Raw genomic sequence first — 17,429 nt, 5'->3', positions numbered from 1 at the left:
GCAAATTACATAAAAGATGGCAGACAAATGGGAATTTACCTTTCAAACATTTGCCCTAAGCATTGATTCATTTGATTTGGTTTAATTAACCCATTAGTTAAAAAAAAATATTAGGTAAAGATTTACATGTAATTGGGTTGAGCCTATTCTGAATAAATGTTCATTGATCCCTGAGATGCCTGAGAATTTTTGACTACTGTAATTATGTTGAAATAGTAGAGATAACATGCAAGATTAGACCAAAGATAAACTGCAAGATGTATCAATTTTTCAAATTATACAGCTACTGGTGGGTTGCCACTTGAATCCATTTCCTGATAACAGAATTCAAGTTTTGGAGATGCCAAGATTTTATTCCCTTGAGCAAAATATTCTGCACCCTTTCTAATCAGTCTGACCGGCTCTGGGGAAATCAGGGCAGCTAGTTGAAGAGAATATTGGTGAATGAATAAAATGTCAGATATACCAAATAGCTTTTGCCTGCTAGCAACAAGGGAAGAAAGACTCAAAAACAGGGGGCACCTTTTCTCGTTCTTAAAGACAAAATATTCTCCACTCTGGAACTGTACTATATTGTGCAGGAAGAAGTTTGAGCACACCTCAAAATTAAGCAGGGGAGATGAAAAACAGAAGGGTTTAACGCCTGACAAAGGCCTGTTCTCCCTCTCTTCCATCCTGAGTTGTACATAGTCTTCCAGGAGGCCCCCTGTAGTTAGGAAGCTTCTCAGTAAGGCTGCTCCTGAGTTACCTTATAAGCAGGAGAGGAAGTATGGAAGGAAAAAACCACAACAAAAAAGAAACCAAAGACAATGGGGCTGAAAGAGATGTATACTTAGTAACTTACATCATGATAAACTGGCATCCCCCAACACCCACAGGCCTGGAGGGAAGTGCAAAGGCAGCCTTTCTGTGCAGCCATCGACCAGGCAGCTGATACTCCCTCCACTGCAGGAGCAAATCCATCTCTAATAAGGAAGGGTCAGAATGTTTGCAGGCTTGTGCACATGCCCAGGTTGGGCATATGGACGTTCGGATTTTCGCTGAGAATCTCGTTAGCTGACTCTAATCAGTAGTGTTGGAGAAGCTGCCTCCCTACTTCTGCCCAAGATTGTGGCTGTTTGAAAATGCCCAGGCGGCACAATAGTCAAAACCTTTCTTTCGTGGGGCTTTCGTGGAGCCCTCAAAGATAAACTTGAAGCTTTAGAAAATAATCACAGTAGTAATTCTTTGCTCAGGGATCATGGGTCAAATATATTCTAACCTGAAAGCAGGTGAGAGCCCCAGCTTCACTTCTCACTAGCTCGGTGGACTTGGTGGAGTGATTTATCCTCCTTGAGCCCCAGCCTTTTCACATGGAGATTGATGACAGTAACAACTGTCTTGTGGTATTGGCATGAGAACTTGATGACATATGTAAAGTATAGTTGCTCATAAAATGATTTTTACCACTATTGTTACTATCACCATTATTATTAGTGTTTATGTTTACTTAAGACCATTCTCTTTTCTAGGAGTTTGATTCTTTTTCTTTTCTATTAAAAAGCCCATTTTAAAGCAGGTGTGTTCAAAATCAGTGAATAATTCAAGAAATAATTCCAGACACAGGATCTAGAATATTTGGTATCTAATTTAAAAAAAAAAAAAGAGGCAAAACAGTCAATGGCAAGAAACCCAGGATTCCAAAGCGGGTAAAGATGATCAGATAGACTTGGGCACTTGGAAAACTTTAAGGTTTAGTTTTGGGCCCAAAGAAAGTTAATAAGCAAGTTTAACTCGGTAAGTTCCTAACTCTAGAAAAAAGAAAAATGTGTCCCAGAAAGTAAACGTGATCGCAGTACTATGACTCAGCAGTGAGGGATATCTGCATTTAGAAAAAAGAAAAATGTGTCCCAGAAAGTAAACGTGATCACAGTACTATGACTCAGCAGTGAGGGATATCTGCATTGTCAGAAAAATGCCAACACTGAATACGGATTTAATAAAAATTGTGTTATAACTATAATGGGAAAATGGGTGAGGAGAGAGCTAAATCCAGCAAAATAAATCAACATACAATGTCTAAAATTGATGAAGCAAGAGACAGCAACACAAGTACGTTACTTAGAAATACGATCGTATATGCTAGAAGAAATGTTGAAAAAAAAAAGAGGAAAGTAGAGTGCTAGGGGTTGGGATAGACTGAGAACAGAGTCTTTTTACACTATCTGACCTTTTAAAGGGATGCACATAATATTGTGATTAAAAAATAAAATGTATTTAAGAAAAGAAACACACATTTCAACACCCAAAACCCAAATAATCCAGTTGAAAAAATGGGCAGAAGACATGAACAGACATTTCTCCAAAGAAGACCTAAAGATGGCCGACAGACACATGAAAGGATGCTCAATGTCCCTCTTCATCAGAGAAAGACAAATCAAAACTACAATGAGATACCACTTCACTCCTGTCAGAATAGCTAAAATCAACAACAAAAAAACAAGTGTTGGGGAGCATGTGCAAAAAAAGGAACCCTCGTGCACCATTAGTGGGGATGTAGACTGGTACAGTCACTATGGGAAACAGTATGGAGGTTCCTCAAAAAATTTAAAATAGAATTCCATATGATCCAGTAATTCCACTACTAGATATTTACCCAAGGAATACAAAACACGAATTCAGAAGGATATATGCACGGTTATGTTTATTGCAACATTGTTTACAATAGCTTAATTATGGAAGCAGCCCAAGTGTCCATCGACAGATGAATGGATAAAGAAGATGTGGTCTGTGTATACAATGGGATACTACTCAGCCATAAAAAAGAATGAAATCTTGCCATTTGCAACAATATGAGTGGAGCTAGAGAGTATAATGCTAAGTAAAATAAGTCAGTCAGAGAAAGACAAACACCTTATTTGGAAACAAAACAAATGAAAACAAAATGAAGGAAAAAAAAAGAAGAGAGACAAATCAAGAAACAGACTCTTATCTATAGAGGACAAACTGACGGTTACCAGAGGGGAGGTTGTGGGGGGGTGGTTGAAACAGATGATGGGGATTAAAGAGTATACTGACATGAGCACTGAGTAATGTGTAGAAGTGTTGAATCACTGCATTGTACGCAGGAAACTAACACTATATGTTAACTACACTGGAATTAAAATTAAAAACAATAAAAAATTTTTAAAAAGGAATACACATTTGAGATATAACAGACATCACAGATACAGACACAAACACACAGACACACACACACCACTGATAAACCCAAGTGTATGAAAATCTACATCACCTAATCTTTGTGATATTTACTGAGCCAAAAATAAAGAAGTAAATAAGAAGACCCCAAAGAGCCAGAGGAATGTTGAAAAAGAAAAGCAAAGCTGGCGGCATCACAATTCCAGACTTCCAGCTCTATTACAAAGCTGTCATCATCAAGACAGTATGGTACTGGCACAAAAACAGACACATAGATCAATGGAACAGAATAGAGAGCCCAGAAATGGACCCTCAACTCTATGGTCAACTCATCTTTGACAAAGCAGGAAAGAATGTCCAATGGAAAAAAGACAGTCTCTTCAACAAATGGTGCTGGGGAAATTGGACAGCCACATGCAGAAGAATGAAACTGGACCATTTCCTTACACCACACACAAAAATAGACTCCAAATGGTTGAAAGACCTAAATGTGAGACAGGAGTCCATCAAAATCCTAAAGGAGAACACAGGCAGCAAACTCTTCGACCTCAGCCGCAGCAACTCCTTCCTAGAAACATCGCCAAAGACAAGGGAAGCAAGGGCAAAAATGAACTATTGGGATTTCATCAAGATAAAAAGCTTTTGCACAGCAAAAGAAACAGTCAACAAAACCAAAAGACAACCGACAGAATGGGAGAAGATATTTGCAAATGACATATCAGATAAAGGACTATTATCCAAAATCTATAAAGAACTTATCAAACTGAACACCCAAAGAACAAATGATCCAATCAAGAAATGGGCAGAAGACATGAACAGACATTTTTCCAAAGAAGACATCCAAAAGGCCAACAGATACATGAAAAAAGTGCTCAACATCACTCAGCATCAGGGAAATCCAAATCAAAACCTCAATGAGATACCACCTCACATGAGTCAGAATGGCTAAAATTAACAAGTCAGGAAACGACAGATGTTGACGGGGATGTGGAGAAAGGGGAACCCTCCTACACTGTTGGTGGGAATGCAAGCTGGTGCAGCCACTCTGGAAAACAGTATGGACCTTCCTCAAAAAGTTGAAAATAGAGCTACCATAAGACCCAGCAATTGCACTACTGGGTATCTACCCCAAAGATACAAATGTAGTGATCTGAAGGGGTATGTGCACCCCGATGTTTATAGAAGCAATGTTCACAATAGCCAAACTATGGAAAGAACCAAGATGTCCATCGACAGATGAATGGATAAAGAAGATGTGGTATATATATATACACTGGAATATTATGCAGCCATCAAAAGGAATGAAATCTTGCCATTTGCAACATGGTTGATGGAACTGGAGGGTATTATGCTGAGCGAAATAAGTCAATCAGAGAAAGACATGTATCATATGACCTCATTGATATGAGGAATTCTTAATCTCAGGAAACAAACTGAGGTTTGCTGGAGTGGTGGGGGTGGGAGGGATGGGGTGGCTGGGTTATGGACACTGGGGAGGGTATGTGCTACTGTTGAATCACAGACCTGTACCTCTGAAACAAATAATACATTATATATTAAGAAAAAAAGAAGAAGAAGATAGTAGGAAGGGAAAAATGAAGGGGGGAAATTGGAGGGGGAGATGAACCATGATAGACTATGAACTCTGAGAAACAAACTGAGGGTTCTAGAGGGGAGGGGTGTGGGGGGATGGGTTAGCCTAGTGATGGGTATTAAAGAGGGCATGTACTGCATGGAGCACTGGGTGTTACATGCAAACAATGAATCATGGATCACTACATCAAAAACTAATGATGTAATGTATGGTGATTAACATAACATAATTAAAAAAAAGAAAAAATACAAATAGCTTTTCTTCTAAAAATGGCTTTTCATGGATCTTCTAAGGGAGAAGACTCCAAACCACTGATTCATGATAATCGACTTGCAATTTTATGCACACCTCATATAGCTGTCCAATTCATGTACAAACACCCAGAATGTAGGATGGTTTGTTATCAAAGAGTTGTTTCCAATAGACAAATACTCCAGTGCTTTAAGATCTCATTTCCATCTTCCTCAATAAGGCTAGAAAAATGCAAAGATAGATGTCATTAATTGCTCTAGACTTTTCCCTGTAGAGAAACACAAACTATAAACATCAATACAGCATTTTACTAATAGCTTTAAGTTTTGGCGTAAAGCGTCATTAATTTTACATTTGTAGGAAGATCTGTAAGTGTATGCCTTGCATTCTCACTGTAAGGATCAATCAATAAGGTCATCCTTGCTGCCTTCCTTCTAAATTGCAATGCAAAGAACATGCAGAAGTGTAAATGTGTATGTATCCATATACACATGTAACATAACAGAGTTATTTAGCAGAAAGTAACAGAAAGTTAAATTCTAACCATTCAGATTTTTTGTGTTTAGGTAATTGTATTTTTCAGGCGGGGTGATTTTTTTTATTGACTTTTAAATAGCTTCATTTTAAATCTCTTGTTGGGTCAGCACAAGGGAAAACTGAAACAAGCTCTTTGTTATAAGACAAATGCATCACTGAATTACTTGTAGTTAAAAAAAAAAGTACTTTCGCTTTCGACCTGTTTTTCGTGAGTAGCCTATGCGGCCCCTCTTCTGGTTGGGATTGTGTTATTTTCTTTTACCCGTGTGATGGCAAGTTTTTTGAAAAGATTGCAGCTTCTCTTTTAATAATTCTATCCCTGATTATGTTGCTTTACTATTACGGGCATATAATGAGATGTCAGGGAATTTTGGCATTCACAAGGAAGTAATTCTGTTGACTTAACTCCAGTTTTAGATTTTAGCTTTCTAACCAAACATGGAAAGCCGTGAAGTTCCTTGAATCATAAAGACTCTCTCACAGTGAGAATTCCTAACCTGTGTCCATAAATTTCCAAGGCGTCCACAGACAGAACTCAGGAGGGCGGTACAGTCTCTGACACTGTGTAAAAATTGTCTGTGCTTTTTGTGAGGAGGGGATCCATACCTTTCATCTGATTGCCAAAGGGGACCCTAATCCCAAAGTGATTAAAAGCCAGTGTTCTATCAGGTACGTTCTAGTTAAATCTTAATTTGAAAAGACCCCAATTGGTGGTAATTGTTTCAGAATTATGTTCTTCCCATGTTCTTGTCAAAGTGAAATTCAAACAACCTTATATATTATATTCAAAGCCTTCTTTTAAAAACTGCATAAGAATATTAGGCATAAACACTGATTATCCATAGACATTTCTTACTTGGCCTCAGAAATTTACAGTAGACCAATGAGTACCGTTCTAACTTTTTTGGGTCAGATTTGGGGTTTAAGTTTTTCAGCTTCCCATTCCATACAAACCACAGGTTTAAGTGTTACAGAGATCGTGAGTTGAACTTTGTCTTCAAAATGTGTGGTAATTGCTCTATACTTGAAGTACTGGCCCACTGGCATGAGCTCAGAAAAACACAGGCCAATAAAGAGACATTTGCCCAGAGTTGGAACAGCTCTTTGATAAAAATCATCTTTCAGATTAAAGCTGCTACAGCTCTGTGACACTGACCAAATATGCCAAAATCCCACAAAAGACAGAGTTTGGTAAACTAGTTCTCTCCTCCTAAGGCACGTGTCTGGCAATGTGAACTTAAGAGGAATTAAAACAGATTTTCAAACGTCCTGGGAGAAATGGACTCATTCCCTTTAGATTTCCCTTTGAGAGACATATAACTCCATGGCTTCTTATCAAGAACAAAATAGGGATTAGAAACATCAATAGAGAGGTGATACTTTCTAAGAAACTGTACCTCCTCATTTGTGGATAGGTTTATGTGATTACAGAAGTGGATCAGGGCCCGTGATGATCCGGGCGTTGTAGTAGTGGTAATGCCACATTTTTGTGCAGTAGACACAAACTGGCATTCTAGTGCCTGCCACTTCGGGAAATGCCAGAATGGTGCCTCTCAGATCCAAGATCCCATAGATGGCCTTTTCTGCAAACCCTCAGACACATACAGCACCTTCGCGATGGCCATGGCCCTTGCCCTAAGGCAGGGATTCTCAACTGGGAGAAGTTAGGTCCCCCATAGTATATTTGGCAATGGCTGGGAACATTTTTTTGATCGTCTCTGCTAGGGAAGTATGACTCTCATCTAGTGGGTAGGGGCCAGGGATACTGTTAAACAGCCTACAATGCACAGGACAGCCCCCATAACAAAGAATTATTTGGCCCAATATGCCAAGGGGCTGAGGAGAAATCCTGCCCCAAGGCCATGCCACTTTGGCCCAACCTGAGAGGCTATAGATATATGCTCTATTTAGACCTATACTTCTCACAGGGCCCCTAGAAGTTAGTTAGCTTGAATGCCTTGGAAATGATAATTTGGGACAGTATGAAGTGAAAAAGTATCCCAAAATGCCCTCCCCTTCCCAATTACCATCCATTCCTTTCTCCAAAATGCAGGTTAACTCTCATCTTCTACAGGAAATGGTTTCCTACTTTCGCTGTACGCTTACTCTAAAAGCAGTTCTTATCAAATTATTTCCTCTTCCCGACCAGATTATACATTCATTGAAAGCTGATTTTTTAGAAAAAAATCCTTGTGTCTTAACACCAACCAGAATGCTTGGCACATAATAGGTACAGCAACAAATACATGTTGAAGGAAAGAACAAGCCCAGGGGACTGGCTTGGATTCTGCATACCCAACCTCCAAACTGGATTTGCTCAAAACTGGTATGGGTGAGCACAACAACCCCCCAAGAACATCTAAGGATGTCTGAACCTATGTCCTCCAAGGACCTGAAACTGAGCAGTGTCCTATTTTATGGCATATAGGTTCAACAACATCATAGTGGTATTTCTGGTCTACCAGAAGGTACCACCATGATGTTTACCTGATGCTACAGAGCACAGACTATAAGACCATAAAAGCTGGTTGGGAGGCTAGGACCCCAGGGGAGAAGGCATTGTCAGAACTCTCCCTAAATACCTTTTCTTAGGAGGAAGAAGGGCAAGCCTGATGTGCTACTTTTATTAAGCTTGTCTTAGCAGCCTATATTCTACAGAACATCTCCCTTCACTAAAGAAGGAAGAGGCAGATTGACCTGAATGAACACATAGAACAGGGGATTGGGGCAGCCCAAAATGTGTCTCTGCTAGTAATCATCTCATACCAATACCCAGGTACAAATCTATCAAAGGGTCTGACTATAAGCAAGGACAATTCCTTGGTTGGCTGTCTATAGATTACACTAGAACCCACAAAAGAGAGAATTAACTAAATTGAGAATAATTTATAAATGTGCTTTTGTATTAAAAACAAAAAATCTGGGATTATAACATGAATAGATATCATGTTGAAAATGGGAAAAGAGCCCCTCAGATCTACAGCAAATCAGTGATAATTTGTACCGTACACAATCATGGAATGTAAAACAAAACGGTATAATCATCCAGCTAGCAAAATGCTGTTGCATATTACATTGTGCTGTTATTTGACAAAGCGTGTCAAGGAGAATTTCAGCAAAATATTTAACACATTTATAAATAAAATATTCCTGACATGAGTTGGCATCAGGAAAAAAAGACAGGAACATTTCAGAACATTCAACTTTATTTTCCATTGACAAACACAACGTGAAAAACATACATTTATTAAATACACAGACTAGCTATGACTTGAATGCCATCAAAATTTTGATGTAGTTTTCAAAGTCTCTTTTACTCTTTGCCTCCACAATCCTGAAGACCAACCTTTAAAATATACTGGAAGATGTGTTTAACTATGCTTAGGATAACTCCGAAAAAACTTTACACAGAGATGACAAAAGTATTCCTTCCCTTTTAACCAAGGGTGTAGGGATAGGAGGCTGAATAGGAAAGATGGAGAAACATACGCTTTCTATGCTGAGCTTTACATTATTGGTTAAAGTGCCAATGGTTTCAATTCTTACTTAAATATACCACATAAATAGTACTTACACTCATTTATTGTAAATGGATGAAGATAATCTGTGCCTATTTTTAACTTGTTTGAGTAAGAAATGTTCAACTTTACACTATTTGTACATAAATATTTGGTAAAAGAAGAGGGAGAAGTAAAATATTTCATACAAATTCCATATACATATATATATATATGGAAGGAAGAGAATTTAGTAGTCAGTGATGACTTGAGTGAATTTAACACCTGCTCTTAGAGAAAAGAGAAAACAAGGCTACTGCTTGTTTTGCCCTCCTGACACATGTATAAAGATAAATGTGGTCCCTTCCTCTCTTTGATTCTGTGGAATGGCCTAAAAGGATGAAGAATTTTAACAAGTTGGAAATGTACAAGGTGCCCTCCATGTCTTTCTTTATGTTCTCTACACCCAGGCCCCTCGCCTACTTCACATAGTACCTTTTCAAATGTTGAAAGAACACTGGAGCGTATCAGTAAGTCATATGCGTTTTTCTCTGTTTGACATTACCACTTTGACTTCTACACAAACAGAAAATATATAAAGAAACTATTTTCAAATGACTATTGAAATTTGGTGATTGGCTACCTTCTGTCTAGATATATGGTTCACTTTAAGAGGCCAAAATACTCTGTTTTCTAAAGCAATTGACAAAAGAATGTAAGAGCTGAACTTTTGAAAATAACTTTAGAGGTGGAATCATCTCCAAAATGCTCAAAAAGCTTGAAAAGTCTGATTTTGTTCCTCATGATGATCTCTTTCCTTCCTATCTTTACTCCCATAATAAAACTGTTCCATCAAAACAGACTTACTGAAAAAACAGACTCAGTTCTGTTTCATATATTAAGGCATAAGCATGCTAGAAATACGAAGCTGTTCTCTAATCCCAGTTTCACCAACAGTAAATATTTCTGTTACTTTCTCTCTGTTGAGAAAATGAATAAACAGGTTGGAGGCAAGGGGCTTGGGGTCACAGTCTCGTTCCTAATGAAGAAATATGTAATCCAGTAAATATTTAGGTTGTTGATAATTAAACTGATTGATTTAAAACTTCTGAAAATGAAAGAATTCTGATTCTCAATAAAGAAAATGAGTGATATATAAATGAATATGGTATATATCTGAATGAATTGTTTTTCTAGAGAATCAAAATGTACTCAGTTTATGGTATCATCATGCAATGGTTTACAATTCAACTTGTATAAATTATAAACCTTTAAATAAAGTCCTCATTTTAGGAATTATAAAATAGAGAACATATAAAATAAAAATTCTTTGCTCTTTTGTTCTTTAAAAGAGTAGAGAACAGGGACAAGTGAGAAAGAAAATGTTAAGTAGCATGCTTTGAAGATATCTTTCCATCTGACTTTAACATGAATTGTCAATCTCCTCGTTAAAAAAAAAAATCATTAATTCTAGAAGACTTGTTAAAGTCTTTCTGAGAGAGGCACAATCTTAGTTTTCCCTTTGTCACTTTAAGAACAAGGTCACTCTGCACTATCCTTTTTACTTCAGTTTTATTCAAGGTGGACTCAATCCAAAAAAGGCATTCAAGGAAGACATGTAAAAGATTTTCCTTGATAACTATAGATACAAATTTCTAATAAAATTGAAACCTTTTGGGTGGGAGTAAGTCAGCTGAATATGAACTTTCTTATGAAATCAGTATCTATATAAATGATGCCAATATAATGGAATTTTAATTTTAACATTTTCCCTAATTCTCTGTTTCATGCTTCATATGTAATCACCACCAGTTCATTGTCTCGGAATACTGAACTGATACAGCTCTTTAACAAATGTGCATGTGAATTTTAGGTTGATTTTCAAATTTTGTGAATGGGCTCTATCAAAACCTAGGTTAGGAAACATCACAGATGTATGCCACCTCTTATCAGAATTTTATTGCAACTCAGATAGCAGTCCTCTGGATGTAGCCACAGTATTAAATAGTCTTCACTTTTAAAATGATATAATTTCAATTATGTGCACAATTCTGCACATTTATTTAAACCTAAATTCTAGCAGATTTTGAGACATATGCAAGCACAGAACCAGTAATAAACAACATCTCTGAAGATTTGGCATGGGTGATGGTCTAACTTTCCACATGGGTAAATCATAGAAATTTTAATTTTTTATACATTAAGCTTTTAGTATGCTCATAGGAATAAATACCCTGCAGTCTTTCTGTGTTCCTCATCTTCCGTTATCCCGTTTATTTCGAGAGAAGCTTTTGGGGTTAAAGTATTAAAAAATAAGCAGAAATATATGTGCTTAAAATTTCAATCATAAAAATTTTTCTACTTTCTGTCTCTGATTTAATCCCAATACAAAAGAACCATTAAGTGATTGTTGACACGGGAAGATTGAAACTAGTCACAAATTAGTACTCAACACCAACAGATATATAAAAAGTATCAATGAATAAAAGGTCTAATTCACTTGAAAATCTATTATTAGAATATTGCCACAGACTGACCACCTTTGAAAAATACTGTTTTGTCTTCAGAGTTTCTAGTTGGTCCATTACCCAATGCCAGCCCCGGTCCCAGGGTCTCTTGCAGTTAACTTTTACACGAGCTTCCACAATTTTATTCTATAACACAGTCAAGAGATCTTTTCTATGATAAGAAGTGTTAAGTAGAAATAGATGTGCACTTTTTGATTCATAGTCATTTAAACCTGCCATGATTAAACACATCTAATAGATTTGTTAAATATCTTGGTATACAGCATTAGGCAAATTTTGGTAAAACTTAAGATAACATATTTTGTTTCTTCCATTTAAAATAGTTTTGAGATATCTGCTGCACTGATTTTATTTGAAAAGTAAAATATTCTTACCGGAGAGCACATCATCCTTCTCTTCTATGACACAGCTTAGCTGCATAAATTCATCATTTAGAAAATCAGCATTGCTATGTACAATCTACAATAGCTGATTGTACCTTAATTTCTACATTGTACTCACTCACTTCTTCCCATGTGGTTTCCTAGGCCTCTATTTTTTTTAACCAATACTGTCAGGTTAAGAATCGTCATAATTTATGTGCACATCTTCTTTTCCTGCTCAGACATATACGTAGATAAACAAAGTATATGAGAATGAATTTAAAAACCAATACACTTAAACTTGGATACACAGATTCTTCTGCAGTGACTTCAGTGTCCACTTCCTGACCACATCCAGGGCCTCTGCACAACATCTCTGAAATCTAACTTCAACTATCATCCAAATGCTGAAATCATTTGGGACTTATATTTCTTACCAGGTTTTCCCTGGATGAACCAATGGTTGCCTGGGTAAAAAAACCCATGCTATTTACGTCATTTTTCCTTCTCCACTTCCCTTTCAACCTTGTTGAAAAACTGCCATGTATCCACTCCTGCCATGTATCCCTGGGCAGAAATTTATTTTGTACTTAAGGATAAGTTTTGGGCTGTTTTGTCTTTCTGTATTTCTGTGCTTGGATGAAAAGTGGTATTTCTTTGACAGTAATCTCCATTACCATTTGGAAGGATCAGTCTCTTAAATTATTAATACAAATAAAGCACTTTGTTGTACAGCAATATGTTACTACACATTTGACGAGAAATTCATATTTCCGTAATTAAATAAGCAGCAATCATTCACCTTATCAGTTTGATGGACTATAAGGGCAGGTAGCCCTTCAATCATATGGCAGGCACCTCACCGATGCACACTCGATTTTGGCAGCCATTCATTCATTCATTCATTCATTGAATAAATACTGAACTCTTCCTACTTTCAAGTGTTGTGCTAGGTCCTGGGAAGGATAACCCAATCACACTCATACCACTTAAATCCATACTGTGTGTGCGTCTATCTGATTATGACCTGGGACCAGAGGAACATTCAAGAGGTAAAGCCTCTTTGCTGTAAGGTCAGTACTTATAAGTGCACTTTTTTCTTTTCTTCTGGAAAAAGGAGGTAGCTTTGTCTAATTCTTCATGAGGTGACCTGTGGGATAATCCAATTCTATAGCATAGAGAGATTTTGTATCGGGGTTTTAGTATTATGCTATATATCATTTTTTCTAAAATGTAGGCTGTGGAACCATCATGAATTACATAAGCACTCTTAGCAAACCTTGTTTATCCACTCAGTTTGACATGGTTATTCATAATAATAATAATAATAAACATTGATTATTCCTGACTGACCTAGGATGGCTTATATATTCATCTAATAGACAGATTGTACTTATTAAAGTCAATTATTCCTCAAATGCCTACTAAACACAGGGGGAAAAAGTAGTCACTATAAAGAAATATAAAAGAAATCTCAAATTTTTTAAAACTAGGAATGCAAAAGGTAAGCTGTAAATTAAAATCTTCGTGAGAAATGTTACTGAGTTTGCAAAATGAATGCTCCAAAGGATACAAAGAGCATTTTGTGTAGGTCTCACTTAAAAGATTGCTATGTTTGTTGGGAGGTTTTCTTTTTTTTTAAGTGCAACTCTCAAAACTTAGTGTAATAATCTACTTGTGCCAAAAAGATACCAAGCTTAGCTATCAAGGTTTGTACACATGTAGAGTATAAGAAAAGCAAATTAATAATAAATATTTAGATATAGAGCTACTTTGAAGGGAGAACAGAGAAAGTGTTATGAGCGTTCAATACTATTAATTTTCTTATTCTATAATAGGCCAAACTATGCAAAGTCTTTATGGAACTTTCAAAATACTTATTGGTCTTGAAATCAGAGTTAACATTTAAATATCCAAAAGACTAGAGAATACTTTTGGTGGAACGATCAGGGAAGATAATTAACCACAGTACCTATATTTAGTTCTCAAATCAGTTCTTAAATAGTATTTTGAAAAATCACTCTACTGACTCTCAAGATCAGATTCATGAATCTTATCCGGCTTTTAGGAATTAAAAATGTATTCAAAAAGAATAACATATAGTAATTTGGATAGTCACGAATCCTGTCATATTTCAAATAAATGCATTTGGCTCTATTTAGATAATGAGTAAATCTAATTACAGACACAACGAAAACTTAAACTTTATAAGTTCAACAGATAATTTATGTATTGAGCAATATTTACATCAATACCACTGAACATTATGGATACATTATATTTTTTTATCCTAATGCAACTTTTTAAAAAATATAAGGGGAAAAGAGTGACATGGAGAGAAAGAAAGAAAGAGAATACAGAAGACCAAGGTCCTTGAACAAAAACAAATTTTTGTCTATCTCTGATGATCTATGGATTCAATCCCCCGTGTACTCGGTATACTGGAATATTAACTTTCCCCACTCCATCCCCACCACAGACCAAGATCATTTATAAAAAAGTGTTTTCATCTCATAAATAATCACATATTCAGCTACAAATGGCAGAGACCCAAAAACACTAGACTGTTAATAATATATTTTCCTTTGTTTACTTTTGGCACACGGGGGATTATCTATGCCTCTGAGACCATTTAGCCTTATATCAAAATTCTCCTTCAATGCATAAACAGTGGCATGCCAGAGATGCCTAAATTCACAGTAAGGTTTATGGCTACTTGTTACCAAAAGCTGTGAACATGCAAGTTGATTAGGTGTTCTCTTTCATGCTCCTGTCTGTATTATTTCATTGGATAATGAGATAGGCTGCCCTTTCTGTCCATCATTAGAGCAGCTGGAGACAGCATTTGCTACCTGACAAAACTTTCGAAGAAGGATCTTTCTTAGCAGCAGATAAACCCAGGGATCCAAGATCTGGTTCAGTGAAGCCAGGCGAACAGCTATTAAGAAGAAGTTGCATTCTTTCAGCTTTTCAGTGTGAGTCTTGCAGTGCTCAACTGATGTCTGATTGAAGATCATTTTCAACATCATGATCTAAGAAAGAAGGACAAATAATTGTTCCAAATATTAACAAGGTCACATGCATCTCCTCTATACAGTACTTTGCGCATGGTTTACAGTAAATTGGTTGTTAGATTGAAATGATTAATTCAGGCAAAATTTACATTCACAGGACACAGCCATGAATGAATACAAGGCATTCCTACAGATTTTCCCACATTTTTGGCATTTGACATGATGTAGCTTTTTAAAAAGTACACGTTCTCAGGCTCTTGGTTCTTGGGATTTAAGACTCTTGAAATCTCAAAAACACATCTCAAAATTAGCTAAGGTCATCTGTCGTGTCACAGAAAGTACCAATAGGCTGACACCCTGATGAAAGCCAACACCTCAACAAACCAAAACATATTTAAACTTCAGAAGTTCTGAGAAGAAATTACAGAGAAAAAGGAGAAGCAAAAAAGGGGGAAACGATACTTATTACTAGCATTTTCTGACTCCTTACAATTTGCCAGAGCTGTGTCAAGTTCTTCATATGCACTGAATGAACAATGAAGATAGTATTATTACCATCTCCTTTTTATAATTGCAGAAGCCAAGTTAAGCCTTGACGTAAAATGGCTGAGCCGGACTTAAACCGAGGTTTGCTAACAACACTTGACATATGCTGCTTCACTTTTTAAATTGTTTTTGTCTCTCCCTCTTCACCATATACACACACTAGAATATAAACTCCTGGAAGGCAAGATTTGGGACTATTTTTCCTCCCATGAGTATATTCCCAATACCTAGACCAATACTTAATAGATACCACTCAAAAATATTTGTGAATAAATATATAATGTGACACATATATGAATATATGACATATATCTAAGTATATTTATATTTGAAAGAATAAATATTTGTGATTTCTATAGAAATCTATAGAAGAGGAAAAAATGAAGGTTCATATACTTCTGAAAAGGTCTTCCAGCTCATTAAGAATCAGAAAAATGCAAATTATGAGGAAATGAGAAACAATTTTACACCCACTAGCTTGACAAAATGAATAAATGAGACTTTTCCAAATGTTCATGTGGGGGAGGAGCAATAAGGACTCTTTTCACACCATAGCTGGCATGTATACTGGAGCAACCACCTTGGAGAATAAAGTGAGCATCATTTCACCTACTACCTGCCAGCCATCCTAAGCCTGGGAATATGCCATCCTCAAGGCCTGCGCCAGGAGTTCTATATATGACTGTTCATTACAGTGTTACTCACAACAGCAAAAAAAAAAAAAAAAAAAAAAAAAAAAAAAAATCCCCGGAAACAAGCCAAACACAGGTTCACATTTACAAGCAAAGAAAGGTGCTGACTTTATAACTGGCTCCTAAATTCATCTTTCTAATTGTGCACGACCATGAAGCACTTGAAATGTGGCCAGAACAAACTGAGGTGTTGGAATATATAATGACTCTATAATGAAATGTTAAGATTTTAGATATATTGTATAAAATAAAATATACTATTAACATTGGCATTGTTTCCTTTTTTTTTGCTTTTTAAAAAATGTCACTACTGGAAAATTTAAAATTTTAAATGGGGCTTGCATTTGTTGCTCACAGGACATTTTCATTGAACCCAAGGTCTCTCTTGAGGCCCACACTTATTTGGATGTTTGTCCTTAGGTCATATATCTCAAATTGAAGTCAACATCCCTGAACATCCAAAACACCCTGGACCACAAACCCATAATCCCAACAATGGCACTTGCTTCTTATATAGTCAATACCTGAACAAAATTATGGTTCTATAAACAAATAAGAAGAGGGGAATGTGTAGACAACCTGAAGATAGTCATATATTCTTACCCTATAAATTTCTTTCAAAGGAATTTTTTCCCTATTGAATAAAAGCAAAAACAGCTGTATAAATAAGTCAATGTTCAGTGAAGCATTATCTACATTAGTAAGAAACTGTAAACACATAAATCTCTAACATCAGCAGTAAAACTTAATAAAATATGGCCTATTTGGATAGAAGTATATCTAAGAATTGGGTGAAAACAGAATATAAGATAGTTCATATATATAAAGCTATATTGTTATATAATTAAATTATGTGAAATACATAGACTTGTGGAAGGCAATGGAATTATTACTATTAAACAATAACTTACCATTAAACAATCATTAAATTATTTTAAAAACTGTATATACATAAAAACATTTCAAACAATTAGTGAAAGTTTTATTTAAAAGAAGTTGATGATAATTGCCTTCATTAATAAATATGAATTATTATACACCAATTTTTAAAAATAAGTCAATCTCCATCAGTATCTTCTGATGCTGGCTCATAGTCCTGTGAACTAAACGCTACCTCTCCCTGTGTACACAGATGGCTGCCAAAGAGATCCACATCTCAGTTCCTAGAACCTGTGAATACGTTATCACATGTGACAAAAAGGACTTGGCAGATATGACTCAAGGTAA

At 36.2% G+C, this 17,429-nt stretch overlaps 1 protein-coding gene across 1 annotated transcript in view; it reads right to left on the bottom strand.

The window, feature by feature from the left end:
• Positions 1-17,429, bottom strand: part of PTGER3 (prostaglandin E receptor 3) — a 72,089-nt gene that overhangs the window by 26,450 nt on the left and 28,210 nt on the right. The window contains exon 2 of the mRNA XM_028102585.2: positions 14,803-14,982. Coding sequence (XP_027958386.2) covers positions 14,803-14,982 — 180 coding nt within the window. The remainder of the gene's footprint in view (positions 1-14,802; positions 14,983-17,429) is intronic.

This window comes from Eumetopias jubatus, unplaced genomic scaffold (genome assembly GCF_037043125.1).
Source record: "Eumetopias jubatus isolate StellerSeaLion01/CBP00866 unplaced genomic scaffold, mEumJub1_p1.0 scaffold_4, whole genome shotgun sequence".
Taxonomy (NCBI): Eukaryota; Metazoa; Chordata; class Mammalia; order Carnivora; family Otariidae; genus Eumetopias; species Eumetopias jubatus.
Note: the sequence above shows the minus strand (reverse complement) of the source record. Positions and strands in the feature narration are given on the sequence as shown.